The sequence below is a fragment of the Thalassophryne amazonica genome, chromosome 8 (genome assembly GCF_902500255.1).
Source record: "Thalassophryne amazonica chromosome 8, fThaAma1.1, whole genome shotgun sequence".
NCBI classification, from domain to species: domain Eukaryota; kingdom Metazoa; phylum Chordata; class Actinopteri; order Batrachoidiformes; family Batrachoididae; genus Thalassophryne; species Thalassophryne amazonica.
The window spans coordinates 106,624,047-106,644,599 of NC_047110.1; the positions used below are offsets into that span (position 1 = coordinate 106,624,047).

Below are 20,553 nucleotides of genomic sequence, written 5' to 3' on the forward strand. Positions count from 1 at the left end.
GGTGCAGGACTACTTTGTGTCCCTAGGGTAAATAAGAAGTCTGCGGGTCACAGAGCTTTCTCTTATCGTGCCCCTGTTCTGTGGAATGATCTTCCTGTGTCAATAAAACAGTCAGATTCTGTGGAGACTTTCAAGTCCAGACTTAAGACGCACTTATTCTCCCTTTCATATGGCTAGCATACTGGCATAGTATAGTTCTACGCTTTTTACTCTTAATTCATTTTATTAGGAAACGGAGCGTGCCGCGGCCTCAACTTTACCTAAATTCTGGGTCTTTTAGTAAAGCTCAGGGCTAGCGGCCAGTGATCACCTTAGTATTTCCTGTTTTTCTTGTTTAATGCTGACAAATTATACTGTATTTCTTGTCTTTCTGATGCCTGATTCTGTTTTTTCTCTCTGTTTAAGGTGCAGCTCCATCCAGAGATGGGCGTGGTATTTGTGCTGGAGACCCTCCTGTCCTGTGCACCAACAGCATTTCGTGTATGTTTGTTTTGTGAATTATTCTGTAATTTATGTTTGTAGCATGGCCCAAGCAGAGGGTCACCCCTTTGAGTCTGGTCTGCTTGAGGTTTCTTTGTCAGAGGGAGTTTTTCCCCTTACCACTGCTGCTCTGGGGGTTAGTAAGGTTAGACCTTACTTGTGTGAAGCACCTTGAGGCAACTCTGTTGTGATTTGGCGCTATATAAGTGAAAATAAACTGAAAAATTGACAGGTACAAACTGATGACTGACATAGCAAACAGGAGAGAGGTTTAAACCTCTCACTGGTTTGTAGCAGCAAGTGTTTCCACCCTACTCGCTGGAAAACTTTTTTCTGCACATTTGAGTAAATAAGACATTTTATTTAATATCAGGACTAATGGGACATTTATCTCATTGACATTCATGTGCCCTGTCTGCAGATTTGAGATTACAATGAGTCTGAATGATCCGAACAAGAATTCATACTGTTCAAAGTAGACCCCGACTGATATGCATTTTTTGGGGGGCTGATACGGTACAGATATTAGGGAGTTAAAAAAAAAAAAAATACGATAGATAAATCTGCAGATATGTTCATTTAAAAAAAATTTAAAAAGATACATGATAATGATTCCTAACAATTCATTATCAAACCCTCATGACAAATAAATGTAATTGGGGCTTGATGTTTTCCTATTTAAAAAAAAAAAAAGTAACTCCTTCAGCTGCTTCCTGGTTTGCACTCGGGGTCGCCACAGCAAATCCGAGGTGGATCTGCATTTGAACTGGCACAAGTTTTATGCCAGATGCCCTTCCTGACAACTCCAGATTACATGGAGAAATGTGGCAGGGGTGGGGTTTGAACTGGGAACCTTCCACACTGAAACCAAGTGCATTAGCTGCTTGTCCACCACTCCTGCCCAAGTTTAAACATGAACTTTATTATAAATAAGTGTAAATATAACCAACAGCCAACCCATGTACAGCATGGTGCCTTCACTTGGATTGACTGTCACCATGTCGCATCACATATCATTTGCAAAAAAGACTTCTTGTCTATTTTGCCTCCACCTAGCAACCGCTTGTTGCTGCAAAACGCCTACTATGTAGGAAAATGAATGGCAGGTGCTCGCTTTGTCTCTCGTAACTAATGTGACAAAAGGATGAAGGGGTCCCAGCCATGCTTGACAGCATTGTAAACGATGATAGAGCACCCTAGGCAGGACAAACTATATAATGACACAATTTCCAAAAGCCAAAGCATTTTTCTGTGTTATTTGGTAAAATAATAGTTCTTATATCTTTAAAAATAACACTGATCCCGATATGTTTGTGAAAGGCTCATACGGGCAGGGCAGGTATGATCATCCAACCGATGGGTTCAAACTGAAAAAGGGGTAATGGCATAAAACTACAGTACATAAAAACAAAGTTAATTTTGTCACTTTGTGATGATGACATCTTACCTTCCTAGCTTATCTTTGTCTGGATCCATGTCACTAAAGGAGGAAAAAAGCATGTACAGCCAGAATAAACACACTGCAGTACTTCAGAAAAGTAATACAAGAGTTCAGTGGGTTTGTGTCAATAAACTATGAATAATTCATGAACATCCAGCCGTGTTTGAACTTACTCAAATGAGAAGCCATCAATTCTGAAAAGAAAGAAATTGATGAATCACTTTTTGGTCATTGGGCTATTGAGAAATTTAATTACCCACAATATGCAAGCTGCCAAAATTATATCCAGTGAAAACAAATAAAAATTCATCATGTACTAACAGCTAATGAATTCAATAGACTGTACATTTTGTTTTTTCTATACTTAGTCATGCAGTTAATGAGCAGCATAATGTCAGTAATACTGAACGGCCTTCTGTTCTTCATGCTACTGTGGCATTAAGTCTGCAGAATTAACAAAAGTCAATTTTACAGTCATTTTTCTTTTAAGCTTGTGCCTTTCCCACTCATATCGTCCATATTACTTACTAGTTTCTCATTTTTTATTTCTATCCAAATTTTCTACTCCTCATGGCTGTTCCTTTGCTCGCCTTGTATTTGTGTTCACATATGTCTTTCCTTTGTGTAAGAAACTGTGTTTTTCTGTCAACATTTGTCATGTTTGTGCAACCGATTAATATGCTGTCCTCAGAAAAACATGCTCCCGGTTCAAGGCCAACCATGCCCTATTCTACTACATTTGGAATTGCATAAGGAACGGCATCTGGCTTAAAACGCGTTCCAAATTAATATGTGAATCTATACCGAATCTGCAGTGGCGCCCACAAGTAAAATAAGAGAAGCCGGTCAAAAGCAATAAACACACAAAAATTTTTGGTTGTCAGCAATATAAAAAGATAGCCCTTAGGTCAAGAAATAATTATTTAAAACTTTAATGCAAATGTGGATTACAACTCATTTTTATGATGTTTTCGTGACACGCTCACCCCACTTCCTCCTGCCCCTCCCGCCCCCTCGGTCTTGATCTTACTGGTAATCTGTGGTGCTGCCTTTCCTCTTCCGAGTGTAGTCCATGCTAGGTGTGCTGATGGAGCTGGAGATGAGGTCAGTGGAGCTCGGGGACATGAAGTCTGTCATTGTAGAGGAGATGTCCATCCTTTGGTCAGCCATCAGGTCATCTGGAGCACAACAACAATCGTGTTATTTACTGAGGTGGCAGTTAGAAAAGCGGAGGTTTGTAAGGCTCCATATTCCTGCTTATTCCAGTTAAAGGTCATTGGGGGGGGGGGGGGATCACAGCAGTCTTGTAATTCTAGCTCCCTAGTTATCAAATGTTAACGAGCAAAAGCACCGCAAAGTGCATTTTTATTTAGCAACTCTGAGTTGTTTGTTGTCCATTCGGCAGCTCCCATTTTTTTGTTTGGGGGCCGCCACAGCGGATACATCCAGATCTGCATTGGTATTTGGCACATTTTACGCCCTTCCTGTCTCAATTCCAGTGTAACCTGGAGAAACACACAGCCGCTGGTGTTCCAAAGAGGTTTCCCATCCAAGTACTAACAAGGCCCCGCGCTGCTTAGCTTCTGAGATCTGACAGGATCAGAGTGAGACAGAGCAGATCAGTAACTCAGAGTATAAAAATGAATAGTTCTGCGATTGATACAATGCAGCATTTTCATGTTGCATCCATTTTTAAGACATTTTGAACAGCATAATGCAGTTCTCTATGCTTCAAAATGCACCTGAGCCTGCAGCAGGACACTTGGGCTTCCTGCATCTGCCCAGGCAGCATTTTTGAACATGAAAAGCCGGTGCAGCGCAGCATTCTATGTAAAAATAACAAAATTTAAAAACGTCTCCCCATCACCTCTAAATTGCGAGTCTAGCAGTGCTGTTAGCTCTCCATTATATGCCAATTAACCAAATCACACACAGTCCATGCCTTGTAATTAAATGATATTTATCTTTGTTCTGTCTGTGTGACAACAGGAAATCCACCACCTTTTATTTCATGTTTTAATGTGATTTCTGTTTCACAATCTTCTGACATCGAGCCGCCACAGTAATGTTTGGTCTTTTATTTTTTAACTAAGTGACAACATAAACTGTTCTAGCAAAGTACAAGCTTTACTTTTATTGGAAAAATGAACTTCAGATCAGGTTTGTTTGGCCCTCCCCCCTCCATAGACATGAATACATTCCACTGGGTTTGTGGAAGGATTAACACTTCAACCACTGTAAAAACATTTAGTCATGTCAAAACCACTTTAAGGTGGAGACTGGTGTGGTCCTAACATGCCATTCCAACAATGCACAGCAAACAGAGTGCACAATAAAGCTGTATGGGTAAAGATCACAAAACTATCAGATTCTTCACAACTGTGTTCCTACAGTTTGAAGTAAGGCTGAGAAAACCTGCCAATAGGGAGTATTTCCTTGTTAATATGTAAAGCTGCACTCACCACAGATGTTCATCACAGCCTGTGTGTTAAAATCATCTCTTTCCATCCACTCGTGAACCCTCAACTGTGAGTAAAACACAAGTGTCACACTTTCAACATTCAGTAGGCGCAAGAGTCTTAAAACACAGGAAATTTTGATTTAGCAACATTCAGATTTGCTGGCAGAACAGAAATCCACTACTGTCTGAGTAGCAGCATATTTAGAAATAGAGCACATCATTATTATTATTATTATACAGCCAGCAGTCATTGGTCAGAAAATATCAGTTTCATGAAACAAGTTGTTGTGTAAATGATGCGTCTTTTGTTTCATATCCCCAACTTTACTGCAAAAAAGTTGCCATGCTCTTTGCCTTTTTCAGTTACTTTTAGTTTAAACTGCTCTATAGACGATTTGCAAATTCATCTGGGAAGGTTTGGCTTAGAGCTCAACCGCTATATCTGCTGGCCGATAACAGTCAATATGAGCCTTTTACAAACATCAGTAACAGTGTTATTTTCAGGTTCTCGGTCACCTCCCTGATAAAGCCCCTTCTCCCTTGATCACTCAGTTTAGATGGGCGGCCAGCTCTAGGAAGAGTCCTGGTGGATCCAATCGTCTTCAGTTTATGGATGATGGAGGCCACTGTGTTCAGTGGGACCTTCAAAGCAGCAGAAATGTTTCTGTACCCTTCCCCAGATTTGTACCTTGAGATAATCCTGTCTCAGAGGTCCACAGACAATTCCTTTGACTTCATGCTTGGTTTGTGCTCTGACTGTCAACTGTGGGACCTTATATGTAGACAGGTGTGTGTCTTTCCAAATCATGTCCAATCAACTGAATTTACCCCAGGTGGACTCCAATTAAGCTACAGAAAAATCCGTGCAGTAATTTTGATGCAATCCTGCTAACAGACAGACAAATAAATAAATAAATGCTGATTATTTTATTACATTCTTGGCAGATGCAATTTATTGGCAAAAAACTACCAAAACATTTTTCACATTGTCATTATGGGGTTTTGTGTGTAGAACTGTGGGGAAAAATTAAATGTTCTAATTTTGGAATAAGGCTGTAACATAAGAAAATGTGAAAAAGTGAAATGCACTGTACTCTACAATATCAGTATGGGCCCCTCCAAAATCCATATCAGTTGGGACTCTACTTTCAACCATACAATACAGCAAGTACTAAAACCCTAAAGACCTGAATTTTCATTCTCCAACAAAAATCTGTATCACCAAACACCTCCATCCAGCAACCTCATGATGCCATGAGCAACTCTTCACTCTTCAAGACATGAATGTTACTGCTAAGATAAGTGAACCTCTACAAAGTCAACACTTTCATCACAAACCCATATACTGCTAACAGCTGAGACTCAGAAAGCAGTAAAAGCTTGATTCTTACTACTGATCAAGGACATTCTGACTCAACACTCAGCTTCAAGTGCAACAATCAGGGTGGTCTTTGTCTGCGAAATAAAACTGGCATGACAGGAAGTAACTAGACATTTAGAGAAGGGTAAGCTTATTTTTTTTAATAATATACAGTGGTCCCTCACTATAACGTGGTTCACCTTTTGCGGCCTCGCAGTTTCGCGGATTTTTTTTTTTAGTCAAATTTTGCATGCTTTTTTTTTTGTTTGTTTGTTTTTTTTTTGTTTTGTTTTTTTTACAGCGCATTGTGTTCTGCGTCCTCATCAGGAAGGCCGGTCGCGGCACCACGAAGGGAGAGTACGCGCATTGTGTTCTACATGTCTGTTTATAAGAATCTTCTCGCCCAGAAGAAAAAAAAAAAAAAAGAGCGCCAACAACTACCTATAACTGTGTTCTTCACTCAGAAAAAGACACCTGCACCGAGGTGTCACTCAGAGGAAAAAGGCGCGACAGCGGGGCGGCGCCAGGATGAAGAGGCGCAATCAGAGGAACTGTGAAATACTGGTCAGTCACTATTAATAATTTCTTATGTGTCCAACCTCGTAGGTTGATCGTTAAAATTAAATTCCTTAGTTCTAAAAGCCATCATAATTATTTATAGGAAAACGTTCTATTTTTATTCCTCAAAAAATGTTTGGGCCTGAAAACAGGTTGGTCTTATTTTTTTTTACTAAGGTTTGAACTTTGAGAGTGTTTACACACGAAAGAAAAGTGAGAAAATGTTAATGCCTGTTTGAGAAAAGTGTATAAAGTACGTAGTGAGGGGTTTTACAGCTTTAAAACGTCTATAATAATCGTAAAAAATAACGCTGACTACTTCGCAGATTTCGCCTATCGCGGGTTATTTTTAGAACGTAACTCCCGTGATAAACGAGGGACCACTGTATAGTGAAATACTCAAACAGTTTTGTGTAATTCCGTAAGGATCGTGTGAATAAAGTTTTCTGAAGTGCTAACATTCCTTTACAAACATGGCAGCCCATAGACAGGAGTGGTTCAGTTACCTGGATTGGAAACTTGAACGTTTCCTAGACTGGCCTGGTTGTGTCTGGATCAGTCTGGCCTGGTTGGTCTTGATCTGGCCTTAGTCTGGTTTGATTCCACTTGTCTCCGTTTCATCCAGATTGACGTAATATGTCCGTTCCTGAGGGAGTTGTTCTTTAAGCAACTGGCTTTCTATCAACTGGAGAGAGATGAGCAGGAAAAAGAAATGTAAATACGAAAATATATTAAACAAAAGAACCTGATTAAAATTCAATTTAGAAGGTACGTAAAATAGACAAGACAACTCTAGGTTCTTTACAGTTGACCTGAGAAGTGTAGTAACTCAATCTGGACTAATTAGAACATTTCCTCTGGCTGTATTATAAATTACAAAATTAAAGTGGGGAGCCACAGGTTGGGCAACAGCAAGCAATAAAACATTTTTTATTCATGTCAACTTAATTACACATTTGTTTTCAGAGTTATGTTTGAAATGTTTGGTATTTTTAATATTTGAAGACGATTATATGGAGCGCACACACAAACACACACACACACCAGTTCCTGTGACAGAATGAGTGTGCAACTATGACAGTGTTTTATTTTGGGCAAATTTCAACCCAATTACTTTCTTATTGCCATCTCTGTCATTCAATAACAGCTACACTGAGTTAGCCCAAAAAATATGTATGTTACATAATGAATCGAAAATAGGGATGTCCCGATCCGATCACGTGATCTGAAATCGGGCCCGATCACGTGATTTCAGACTTGATCGAAATGGGGCGTTGCGCATTGCACTCACTCACTGCAGTTTATTGTCTGTAATAGTCCCAGACTGCATTTCAGAGCTTCTAGAATTCAAACATTTTCATGCAGGTGGTGTTGGGGGGTAATTTTGGGTTTCAGCTCTTTTTGTTTTTCACCACTTTCATCCCTGAATATGTGAAATCGTGATTCACTTTTGTGCGGATTAAAGTTAGTAACTGGGACTCCTGTCTTGTTGCGAGAAAGAAACGAGAATCGTCCTCTGTTCTGTACACACAGCTCCAAACGCTGTGCGGCTCTCTGCCGAGTCAAGCTAGAATGATAGAATCCAGTCGGAATTAATAACTTCAAAGCAAAACACCATTTTATTTTTATTTATGTCCAGAGATCAAGGATACAGTGACCAATTTCATATTTATTTACTTTAAGACTCAATGAAATACATAGGACCCTGCAAAGCCTACTTTCAGTACAAAATTCACAAGAGGGATCGATAAGGGAATCGATAAAGAATCGGATCAATAAACAGAATCGATAATGGCATCGATATCGATAAAATCTTATCAATACCCATACCTACTGATTACTGTTTAAAAAAAAGTTTAGAACACTTGTAATTAAAATAGCTAAATCAATGAATGGTTCTTTAAAAACCTTTCATCTATAAATTAAAACCACCTGTTATTTCAGATAAGAATTTCTTGTTTAACATAAGGATCCTTTGACATTTATTTTTAGACAAATAAAATAACATGGACATTTATACATTTTTTAAGTCTGGTAGATTATTATCTGGTAGATTATTACTTGATTGAGAAGTGCACTGTTTAAGTGATAGATAATAAAATAAGGTGATTAAAATGAAATTATTATATATTTAGCATTTGTTCATTGTTCATTTTTTTAAAGTATCGGATTGGGACTCGGTATCGGCAGATACTCAAAATCAGATGACTCGGAATCGGATCGGGGCCAAAAAACCTGATCGGGACATCCCTACTAGAAAAACTAATTTGCAGTCTTTCGTCAACCTGACGTGAAATATTGTGTGACAGCACATCATGTTTTAATACAGGGAGCCCAAAGAGACTATTTGAAATATTTAAAATATTCGGTTAAAATAGTTTTTAAAGCCCCACTGTCATTTTCACAGATATGTATCCTGGAAGGTCACCATTTGAAACCTGGTCTCTGGAAATCCTTAGAGGGTCCAAGATGAACTGAGACAGTCAGTCATTGTGCTATGGTCTTGTTTACACCATGACAGGATTTCCAGGGTGCTTGAAAATATACTTTCATAATCCCTTAAATTCCCAAGGAGCCCCTAGCGTATCCATGTCATGGCATGGATACGCTACGGGCTCAAAAGCACCAAGGTTGCACTAAAGTTTCTGAGTGTGCAATGACTGTTTTTGCCCACATCACATGGTACAACCAAAGTGTGTTATGTCATCAAACAGTACTAGGGTTCTAGCCAGAGCAGTTGAGCATAGGGGTCCTTATGCTGTGATTTAACCGCCATAGGGGGAATTTTGTTTTGTTTTTGTTGTCGTTTTCTTTTTTGAAGGATGTTGATACTTTCAGGGAATGGATAGAAGGTGCATAATTTGCAAAACAAAGCAATTAAGTAATTTTCATATGTGATGATTTCAACATTGATATATTAAATCCATATAAGCATAGTACAACAGATGACTTTATCAGTGCAATGTATGAGTCTATTTCCAAAAATCACCAGACCAACCACAATCACCCTCAGTTGTGCCACCTTGATTGACAACATATACATTAATGAACTTGAGGATAAAACGATAAGTGGTATTCGAATTAATGACACCAGTGATCATCTATCCATCATTATCATCTATGACTACAACCACACCAATAGAAAGAAAAATAATCAAAAAGAATATCGGAGAATGAGGTCAGGGGAATCAATAAACGCATTCAGGAATGAATTACTGGTGCAAAACTGGGAAGCAGTATACTGAGAAAACAATGTGGACAATGCATATGAAATATTTCTCAAGGCATTTAAGCAATTATATGACAAAAGCTGTCCAATTAAAGAATACACAAGAAAACTGAAGTATGGCAACTGCCCATGGATCACAAAAGGTTTAAAAAAAAAAACGCCTGCAAGAAGAAAAATGCACTATACAGATAATTTATAAGACTGAGAACTAAAGAGGCAGAAAATAAATATAAACAATATAGAAATAAGTTAAATATCATAGGGTCTAGCAAAAAAATTATAGGACATTATTAGATAATAAACATAAAATAAAGGGAATGTGGGGTATACTAAACAGTATTATAAGAAGTAGTTCTAAGCAATTACAATATCCTGAGTATTTTATTGATGAGGGTAATATAATTTTGTAATACAAATGATGTGGCTGACAATCTAAATAAATTTTTTGTAAATGTGGGACCTGATCTTGCAGGAAAAAATTCTGATCCTGGGACAGTTGGGAAAAACATGGATGTATTGTTAAAAAAAATGTAAAAACAAAAATCAACTGATTATAATGACATTGATATGATAACAGGAAAAAAAGGTCATTTAAGGGATTTCAAAACATGTAACATACATCTGTAATTTATCATTTCAAACTGGCTTATTCCCCAAAAAAGATGAAAATAGCTAAAGTTATTCCACTGTAGAAAACTGGGAACAAGCATCATTTCAACAACTACAGACCTGTGTCTTTACTTCCACAATTTTCCAAAATACTGGACAAAATCTTTAATAATAAATGGTAAATGGACTGCATTTATATAGCGCTTTTCCATCTCAATCAGACGCTCAAAGCGCTTTACAATTATGCCTCACATTCACCCCGATGTCAGTAATAGATTGGATATATTCATTGAAAAGCACAAATTACTCTCCGATAGCCAATATGGTTTTAGATCAAACAGTACAACATCATTAGCAATGATACAAGCAATTGAAGAAATCACAAATGCCATTGAACAAAAGAAATATGCAGTTGGAATATTTATTGACATTAAGAAAGCCTTTGACACAATCAACCATGAAATATTAATTAGAAAACTGGAAAGATATGGCATCAGAGGTATTGTATCAGACTGGGTTAGAAGCTATTTACAACAGCAGTTTGTTAAGATGGGTGATGTCAGTTCTGAATGTTTGGACATTGTTTGGTTGGGTACCACAGGGGTCAGTGTTGGGGCCCAAGCTATTTATATTGTATATTAATCATATTTGTAAGGTGTCACAGATACTCAAACTGGTGTTGTTTTCTGGGGAGAACTTAAAAGAAATGGTAGAGGAAATCACTGAAGAAATGAACAAATTAAAAATATGGTTTGGCCGAAACAAATTGTCACTGAACTTAAATAAAACAAAACTAATGTTATTTGGGAACTGCAGAACCAATGAGCAAGTACGAATACAGATAGATGGGGTGCAGATTGAAAGGGTTAATGAAAATAAATTCCTTGGGGTAATAATAGATGAGAAAATCAGTTGGAAACCACACATCAAATACATACAAACCAAATTATCAAGAAGCATTTCAGTGTTAAAGGAAAACATGTTCTGGATCATAAATCACTCTGCATCTTATACTGTTCCATTTTCTTAGTGTATTTAAATTACTGTGTAGAAATTTAGGGTAATAACTATATGACTTCAATGAAATCATTAATTATTCTTCAAAAAAGGCAATACGGGTCATTCATAATGTCAGCTATCAAGATCATACTCACTCTTCTTAAAATCAAAACTATTAAAATTAACAGACATAGTAAGATGCCAAACAGCACAGATCTTGTACAAGGCAAAAAAAAAAAAAAAAAAAAAAAAAAAAAAAAAAAAAACAGTGCTTACCAAATAACATACAGAAATTGTTCAAGGATCGAGGGGGGGGTTATCAATTATGAGGGAAATACAACTTCAAAATGAACAAAATCCGCACAAACAAGAAACGATTCTGCATTTCATTCTGTGGGGTGAGACTGTGGAACGGTATGAATGAGGAGTTAAAGCAGTGTACAAACATTCAACAAAATATATAGAATATATAAAGAATGTGTTTTCATGGGATACAGTGTGAGAGTCACTAGGTGTTCACAGGAAACTTATTTATTTCTATATTTGTTTTATGGATTTATTTATGTTCATTGTTAGTTGGGTCTATCTTTTCTGTTGTGTTTTGTTGGGTTCTTTGTCTTTTTTCTAAAATTGTATTGTATCATTATTGTTGTTACTATTAGTATTATTGTTGTTGCTATTATTATTATTAATTATGATTATTATTATTATCATGATTGTCAGTAGTATTTTTAAGGAAACGGATTGATATAGAAAATCATTATACAGGGAGAAGGGGTGGGATTAGATAAGTTTCGACTTCTCACTCCTTTTTGAACTAACTTTAATTTTACATTGTCTTTTATTTTTTCTTTTGTTATGTTCAAAATAAATCTTCAATTCAATTCAATTCAGATGTTGGACGTTATTTATCGTCGTAGGTAGTAACACAAAGTGGCCCTCAAAATGCAGGAAACTGTCTCAAAAGGTTATACATTTCAAAGTTTCGGGGGGGGTGGGTGCCCCCGAACCACTTTACAATACTCGCGCCTGCAAAGCTCGTCATGTAGCTATGTCCCGCTAAGTTCCCCTTGTGCAGTATAAAAAAAATCCTGGTGAGAACCCTGAGTACGCTAGATCACATTTGTGGACAACTGTGACCTTCACACATCACTCTATGTATCTTCCTGTATCTGATTCCAGGAAGTTTTTCTATCAGTGAAAGCGAGAACAGGACTTATCAATATGTAAACCGAAGTCATTGCTCTTCTTTTATTTAAAGAGGCTGTGATGATTCACTGGTTACTATATCAACACTGAGTTGAGATTGAATTTTAATGGTGAAACAGTTTATAAACAGCTGGACTACTCTGTATAAACTAAAGATCACAAATGTAATGGATTTTACTAAGACCACAGCAATCCATCCTTAGTCCCCTGATACAATAATTATGACCAGGACTGAACATCTAGTATACAAATTATATGAAAATACATTTATACTGCCTGCGTCCCTCACCTACTATTGAAAATGTTCATCTTTTTTTTTTTCAATGTTGCAAAAGTGACTAAGCTCAGCAACAGCAAAATGTAATACTTAAAAACACTTTAGTGAAGTAGCAGGCAGCAGATCAGTAGGTCAGAACAGGAATGGCAAGTGCTTTAACTGGGATAAAGCTGTGTGCAAGCAGGGGGAAAACCACTCTGTCATGATGGAACACTAAAAGGAACTGGTGCTGGAGTGGAAACTGGGTCAGTTGGTCTCTATGGTGTCAAATAGCCAGCCTTAATTTCCATCCACCACCTACTTCTTTTTAGTCAATGACTCAGCAAGCTGTTCAGCTTCATTTCCCTGTTCTACACCCACTCAAGTAAGTAAGGAAGCAGACAAGCCTACAGATGAGCCACTGGAGCAGCCAGGCAGCAATGTTTGTCAGCCGCCCAATCTGGCAACACAATAACCAGTGCCTTCAGGATTTTAAAGATGACAACATCTAAGATACTGAAACTGGTTTGACATTCTCCTATACAAATGTTCATCACCTACAGTGCGGCAGATAACAGAATACTTAGAGGGGAATCCTTCAAATGGTGATACAAACACCAAATTTGGCAGAAGTACATCTTAGATATTACCCTTTTGAAAAAACCGACGGGCCACTTGAATTTTCAATAGGGGCCGCGTAAGGGTCAATTGAAGAATTACATAGGGGTCAAAATATAAAAATGCTCCAGTCATATTGAAGATTATACCACATTATTTGTCTGATTGTAAAGATTCCAAAAAGGTATAGTTTGGACTATCTATGACTGAATTCTATAGAGTTATGGGATAAAAACAACAAGAATGGTGATAAAGTTCAGTTTCAGTTTGGACAGGGGTCAAAACTTAGAGTTGCTCCAATTTTGTTCAAAGGTGATGCAAATTATTGGTTGAGTTAACAGGGTTTCAAAAAGGAATAGTTTGCACCATATACGTATCATGCTTAGTTATCACGTTACGGGGTAATATGTCACATGTCATAGAATTTAATGGACGTCAACATTATTTGACCTTTACTTTAGAGACCAAGCATTCAATAGTCAAAACTATTCCATTTATTAATCCAAGTAGCTCAATCAACAATTTGCACCATTCTTTACTAAAACTGGAGCAACTTTAACTTTTGACTCCTGTACAAACTGAAATTGACCTTTGTCACCATTCTTTAGGTTTTTACCCCATAACATTCAGTCATAGATAGTCCAAACTATACCTTTTTGGAATCTTTATGATCAGACAAATAATGTGGTATAGTTTTCAATATGATTGGAGCATTTTTATATTTTAACCCCTGTGTAATTCTTCAACTGACCCCTACGTGGTTGCCTATTGAAAATTCAAGTGGCCCATTGGTTTTTTCACAAGAGCAATGTCTAAGGAGAATTTGTGCTGTATTTGGTGCTTGTATCACCGTGTGAAGTATTGTTTCAGTTATTTGCTGCACTACTAGTGCCCATTTTGGATAATCCCTTTAAGCCTATTTTAAGTTACACTCACTGACAAGATGTCAGAATTGGGACGAGTAGCAGGATCTCCAAACAGCTGTCTACACAAATCTCCCATAACGAGTTTATACGCACAATAAGGGAAGAGTTTCCCCATAAATTTTACCGGGTATATACAAAAAAAACAAAAAAAATTAAGTGCACCACCCCAAGACCATTGCTAATGACTGTACACATAAAACGCTGAAGAAATTCTGCAACATACTCCATTTTATGGCTTTTCCCCCTACAAACAGAAAGGCAGACTATCCTGGTATATGACATCAGAACCTTTTGGATTACTGATGGGTTTACCCATTCATTAATCCTGGGGATACTAGCAACATTTTAGCGCACCACACTAGAGAACTAACTTGGGTCCTGGATGTTAACCACCCAGGCAGATCGTCAGTTTATCACTACCTCACGAAAGTAACCATCTATCAGCCACACAATGTATTTAAAGACAATTTTAGCGCACTTTCCATATGCTGCATAAGCTATAGCTGCATCGTGATGTCATCTCGCTGATGTTTTGTGTTCATGTGGCGATACTTGATGATGTGTCACATCTCGAAACACTGCTGTAATTCAGTAGCAACGTGTCCAGGGCCACAACTAGTCACAATTATGTCAATTATTAAAGTAGTCAGTGAATCATTTAATAATCAATGTCATCGTTTATTTTTTTAAGCTAGGGGAGGTGATGGTCTAGGGGTTAAGCATCGAGCTTGAGTTCAAATCCCAGCCTGACTGGAAAAATCACTAAGGGCCCTTGGGCAAGGTCCTTAATCCCCTAGTTGCTCCCTTGTGTAGTGGATGCCTTGCATGGCAGCAGCTTGACATCGGGGTGAATGTGAGTCATTGATGTGTAAAGAGCTTTGAGCGTCTGATGCAGATGGAAAAGCGCTATTAAAATGCAGTCCATTTACTATTTAGGCTGTGTTTTTCTCTCAAAAACTATGGCTGTACCTTCCACTGCCTTTCTGTCGTTGACATGCATGCGCAGTAGTGGTAACTGGAGTGTCACTGGAAAAGTTATGCCCAAACATTATCGTGACTAGTCGGGAACAGAGCTCAAACATTTGGGAACATTTTAACCAAATTAAAAGAGAAAAAAGCATAATCTGCATGGCAGAACTTGCCTTCCATGACAGCACAACAGCAATACAGGAGCATCTGAGAAGGAATCACGTTGTTGTTGATTCAGATGTTGACAAAAAAGGCCAATCATCTCGGTAAGGTAATTGGCTAGTTTTCCGCTAACACTACCATCTATAGTGAGATACTTACTTACATTGATAGCTGTAAACGTTAACATTAACTATGATCATTTCATTAGCTTTAGCACACATATGTTGCTAAAGCTATGATTGGATATGATTAGAGCATGCCATAGGTATTAAAGGCACTGCGGTGGTTTGAATCATATTTATCTAATAGATTACAATTTGTTCATGTAAATGGGGAATCTTCACAGACTAAGGTTAATTATGGAGTTCCACAAGGTTCTGTGCTAGGACCAATTTTATTCACTTTATACATGTTTCCCTTAGGCAGTATTATTAGACGGCATTGCGCAGATGATACCCAGCTTTATCTATCCATGAAGCCAGAGGACACACACCAATTAGCTAAACTGCAGGATTGTCTTACAGACATAAAGACATGGATGACCTCTAATTTCCTGCTTTTAAACTCAGATAAAACTGAAGTTATTGTACTTGGCCCCACAAATCTTAGAAACATGGTGTCTAACCAGATCCTTACTCTGGATGGCATTACCCTGACCTCTAGTAATACTGTGAGAAATCTTGGAGTCATTTTTGATCAGGATATGTCCTTCAATGCGCATATTAAGCAAATATGTAGGACTGCTTTTTTGCATTTGCGCAATCTCTCTAAAATTAGAAAGGTCTTGTCTCAGAGTGATGCTGAAAAACTAATTCATGCATTTATTTCCTCTAGGCTGGACTATTGTAATTCATTATTATCAGGTTGTCCTAAAAGTTCCCTGAAAAGCCTTCAGTTAATTCAAAATGCTGCAGCTAGAGTGCTAACAGGGACTAGAAGGAGAGAGCATATCAGACAGACACCCTCTCTACTTTTAAGATTAGGCTTAAAACTTTCCTTTTTGCTAAAGCTTATAGTTAGGGCTGGATCAGGTGACCCTGAACCATCCCTTAGTTATGCTGCTATAGACTTAGAATGCTGGGGGGTTCCCATGATGCACTGAGTGTTTCTTTCTCTTTTTGCTCTGTATGCACCACTCTGCATTTAATCATTAGTGATTGATCTCTGCTCCCCTCCACAGCATGTCTTTTTCCTGGTTCTCTCCCTCAGCCCCAACCAGTCCCAGCAGAAGACTGCCCCTCCCTGAGCCTGGTTCTGCTGGAGGTTTCTTCCTGTTAAAAGGGAGTTTTTCCTTCCCACTGTTGCCAAGTGCTTGCTCACAGGGGGGTCGTTTTGACCGTTGGGGTTTTTCCGTAATTATTGTATGGCCTTGCCTTACAATATAAGGTGCCTTGGGGCAACTGTTTGTGATTTGGCGCTATATAAATAAAATTGATTTGATATGTTGTGTGTTTGCTGTAACATTATAACAGCGATGTCATGTTTGAATAGGAAATATGATAACACTAATGTTTTATAATGCTATGTTACTGTGCTAAAAAAAAGTTCCTCTTCAATAAGCGACTTTGTTATCAAGTCAACAACATGCACCCCTCGCCAAGCAAATATCCTGACTGAGCCAATCTTGAACATGTTGGTGACTGACATCATCATCAACATCATCAATTTTTTTATATAGCGCCAAATCACAACAAACAGTTGCCCCAAGGCGCTTTATATTGTAAGGCAAGGCCATACAATAATTATGTAAAACCCCAACGGTCAAAACGACCCCCTGTCAGCAAGCACTTGGCTACAGTGGGAAGGAAAAACTCCCTTTTAACAGGAAGAAACCTCCAGCAGAACCAGGCTCAGGGAGGGGCAGTCTTCTGCTGGGACTGGTTGGGGCTGAGGGAGAGAACCAGGAAAAAGACATGCTGTGGAGGGGAGCAGAGATCGATCACTAATGATTAAATGCAGAGTGGTGCATACAGAGCAAAAAGAGAAAGAGACCCATGTCCATGGTTGGCCATGAAGGTTTCAAAGAAATGATCAAGGAGTTCAACCCAGAATACCACAATATCTACCTAGTACCTACCAGGCCAAGATCTCTCTCTCTCTCTCCCCCTCTCCCTCCTTTACTGGCATAAACATATTGCCAACAATAAAGCCAACAGTAAAGTAATTAATTAAATGATATAATAAACAATAGCATGCTGCATGCTGGTGCGACAAGCCACAATTTACGTGTGATCAGATTACTCGACTGATCGTAAAAATAATCGGCAACTAGTCTTATCAAAATAATCATTTGTGGCAGCCCTACATGTGTCATGACCCTATGGTGGGCGGGGCACTTTTTGACCACACAAATGGTCACCAACTGCCATGAACTGGTCTGACTTAAAGATTTCTGACAGTTTCTCAGTTGAGTCCAAGCCTAAAGCAGAGGTGTCCAGGTAGGTTAAGTTTTTATGTTGCTTTAGCAGTGAGCAATTCAATCAATCAATTTTTTTTTATATAGCGCCAAATCACAACAAACAGTTGCCCCAAGGCGCTTTATATTGCATCTTAAAAATCCACTGATGGTATTACAAATACTGTTCATGAGACAGGGATGTGGAACATCAAGTTAGAGACAAACCAGTGCAGGCTGAGCAATGGTAACAGTCACAATACTAAATGTGACCTCCAACGCAAATAGACCAAAATGGAAACTATAAACTGTTGTACTAAAATATGCACAAGTTCTGAATGATGACAAGTTCAACACTTGCAGAGGGAAAAATAATCGCAAAACCTAACAACATAATTTTCATGGGTGAAACATTATCAAGATGCACAACGTCAAAAAGAAATTCTCAAAAATAACAGTTCTGTTAAAAATAAAAAAATAAAAGTGTGCTTTTGGGATGTGTGTGTGGGGGGGGATCAAATTAAACATATGGCTTCAGACATGTCTTATCACTTCTTAGTCATGAAGTGAGTTGTCATGCCACCTTTCTCTTCTTTAACTTGGCAAGGCTCCTTAGAGATGATTATTCATTCCAATCACTGCCCTCAAACGGTTTTCCTGGAAAGAGGTCTGATACACTGCTTTTATGATAAGACATAAAACCTAAATACAGCTGCTGTAGACCACAGAGGAGAATGAGAAAAACAAACGGCACAGAAGTGCAGCCTGAGGATGAGACTAATTTATCAGACTGATTTCAAACTTTGTCTGACTGAAGTTTTTTTGCCCCTCTGTATGTACATATCTTCACAAGTCGCAGGGTTCTCCACAGACAATGGAATAATGCCAAAAAAAACGTGCCTGACTCCAATTCTGCAATGGATAATCTGAATTCTGTTTTTATTTATTTATTTATTTATTTATTTTTAAGACATCAAGATATATGTAAGGAATTTCTTCTGATGTAGTTTGAGCCTGATCCAATGAGAATGCCGCTTACAATCAAGCAAAAAGGGAAACTGGTGGAATTCTACTTTGAGACCAAATCGATTGTGTAATCTCAACAACATCAATGTAATTTTGCAGTTAGAAAAGCTCCAGACACAAAGACAATATGAAGGATTGTAAAGAAGTTTCAAACTGATAGAACGGTTCACAATGATATGGAAGGGAGATCTGGCCAGACCAGAGGAGTTAATGCCAAAAACTGAGGTGAAATTAGAAGTGAACACCAGAGATAAAATTCCCAGAGATATGCTTCAAAATGACATATCAGTATGCAAAAGTGTATCGATTTTCTATGGCTTTATTTTTGTGGCAATTTTTTGGAGGGGGCACCCTGTACCACTATACTGTGGTGTCAACTCACGATGCTCTAGCGCGAGACTTGGTGGGAATCTGACAATGCGCAAACCTACTTTTATGGCGAAATTTAACATAAACAACTTCAACTCTTCATTTTATCTTGTTTACATCCAGACAACACAAACCATGACAAAATGCAAGCGTTACACGAAGCCTGATGATCACAGGACAATCTCTGCATTTGTCGTTTCATCTTGGCGGTGACCACAGGCGCTGTGATGGCCGGTCTGTCCGGGGAGTGGGCACACCGGTGCCAAGCACCATGCAGAGCGAAGCCGGTGCACAGCCAACTCGACTGACGCCATATGCCACGGGATCGATCACATTGCAGGCTAACAACAATGCTGCAGCCCCTGTGACAGTGAACAGGGAGGTTTTGATGAATTAAACGGTAGAACGGAAATCAAAATTTTTCAGGTACTGAGACATGCTTTCATTCTTTGAGATTTAGGTGCTGGATCGTGGCATGTGTTATTTTTATTCTATGTTTTAAAGGACTTCTCACACTGAAATCTTAACATTTCTGAGTGTTTCCAACAGCGTTTCTTTGAGGAAAATGTTCCAGCATGCTTTAATGGAATGTATCTGCTAATGTTAAGAACGGAGCCACAGATTAATTGTAAAGTGCGATGTCGTGTTATGATGACTCATTTTTAAGTGATAATTGATGCAGTCCTGGTAAAAACAGCAGCCACTTTCCACTGTGAGAAAACTGTGTGCGTGCACACCCATTAATCATGAATGCAGCCTGTTAAACGCTCAGCTTTGTGCATGTTTATAAGTGCTGCCATCGACATAACTATGAAAAATCTAAGAAATACATCTGTGTGATCGGACAGCCTAAAAAAACAGCAGAGATGTCCGCATGCACATTGAGCAAGTGCGGAGCGTGGTGCTCTGTTACAGAATAGAGCCGCATCAAGACAGACATTCTCACATTAAAATTAAAATAAAGCCTACCAACTACACTGAAAAAAAAAAAAAAAATGAACAGGGCACTATTAAATAAAGTCCACTCCACCAAAGAAGGCCCCACTTGCACGATCACCAGCCAGTATCACGGAGCTCTTCACAAAGTTCCCTCATGTTAGATAGAAAGTCCATTATCTCTTGAAAATAACATATTCTGACTTTTTTTCCAATGTAAGAAGTCCATCTGCGTTTCCAGGCAGCCTGTAAAAACAGCGTTGGAGACATTCCACATGCACTTTCACAGCGGGAGTAAAATAGCATCCTGCGACACAAACAGCAGTGTCACCAAACATCACGATCCAAAATCCGACAGACTCTGAAAAAATTAAGAGTTTTGGATGAAGTGTGTCGCCTTCTGTCCGTCTTCTCTGTAAATCCAAAGCTTCACTTTCAAATGAAAGCAAAGAAGCTTCGTTATCAGACGTTCGTTTCACTCTGTCAGCCAGCCACCGGGATGTTTCTGCTTTTCCTAAAATGTACATCACACATACCGAGAAATGCCGAG

At 38.4% G+C, this 20,553-nt stretch overlaps 1 protein-coding gene across 4 annotated transcripts in view; it reads right to left on the reverse strand.

Moving 5' to 3' along the window:
- The window catches only part of LOC117516257 (aryl hydrocarbon receptor nuclear translocator-like protein 1), a 79,994-nt gene that overhangs the window by 30,177 nt on the left and 29,264 nt on the right, over nt 1-20,553 (reverse strand). For 2 of the 4 annotated variants that reach the window (XR_004562344.1, XM_034177185.1), the window contains exons 2-6: nt 6,807-6,985; nt 4,384-4,447; nt 2,952-3,099; nt 2,095-2,115; nt 1,928-1,960 (exon numbers count right to left, since the gene is read on the reverse strand). Coding sequence is in view for 3 of the 4 variants with exons in the window: in XM_034177185.1 (XP_034033076.1) it covers nt 1,928-1,960; nt 2,095-2,115; nt 2,952-3,099; nt 4,384-4,429 (248 nt within the window). In the remaining variant the exon portion in view is untranslated. Of the gene's footprint in view, nt 1-1,927; nt 1,961-2,094; nt 2,116-2,951; nt 3,129-4,383; nt 4,448-6,806; nt 6,986-20,553 lie in introns of those variants that run through there. The other 2 variants (XM_034177186.1, XM_034177188.1) reach the window with 2 other exon arrangements.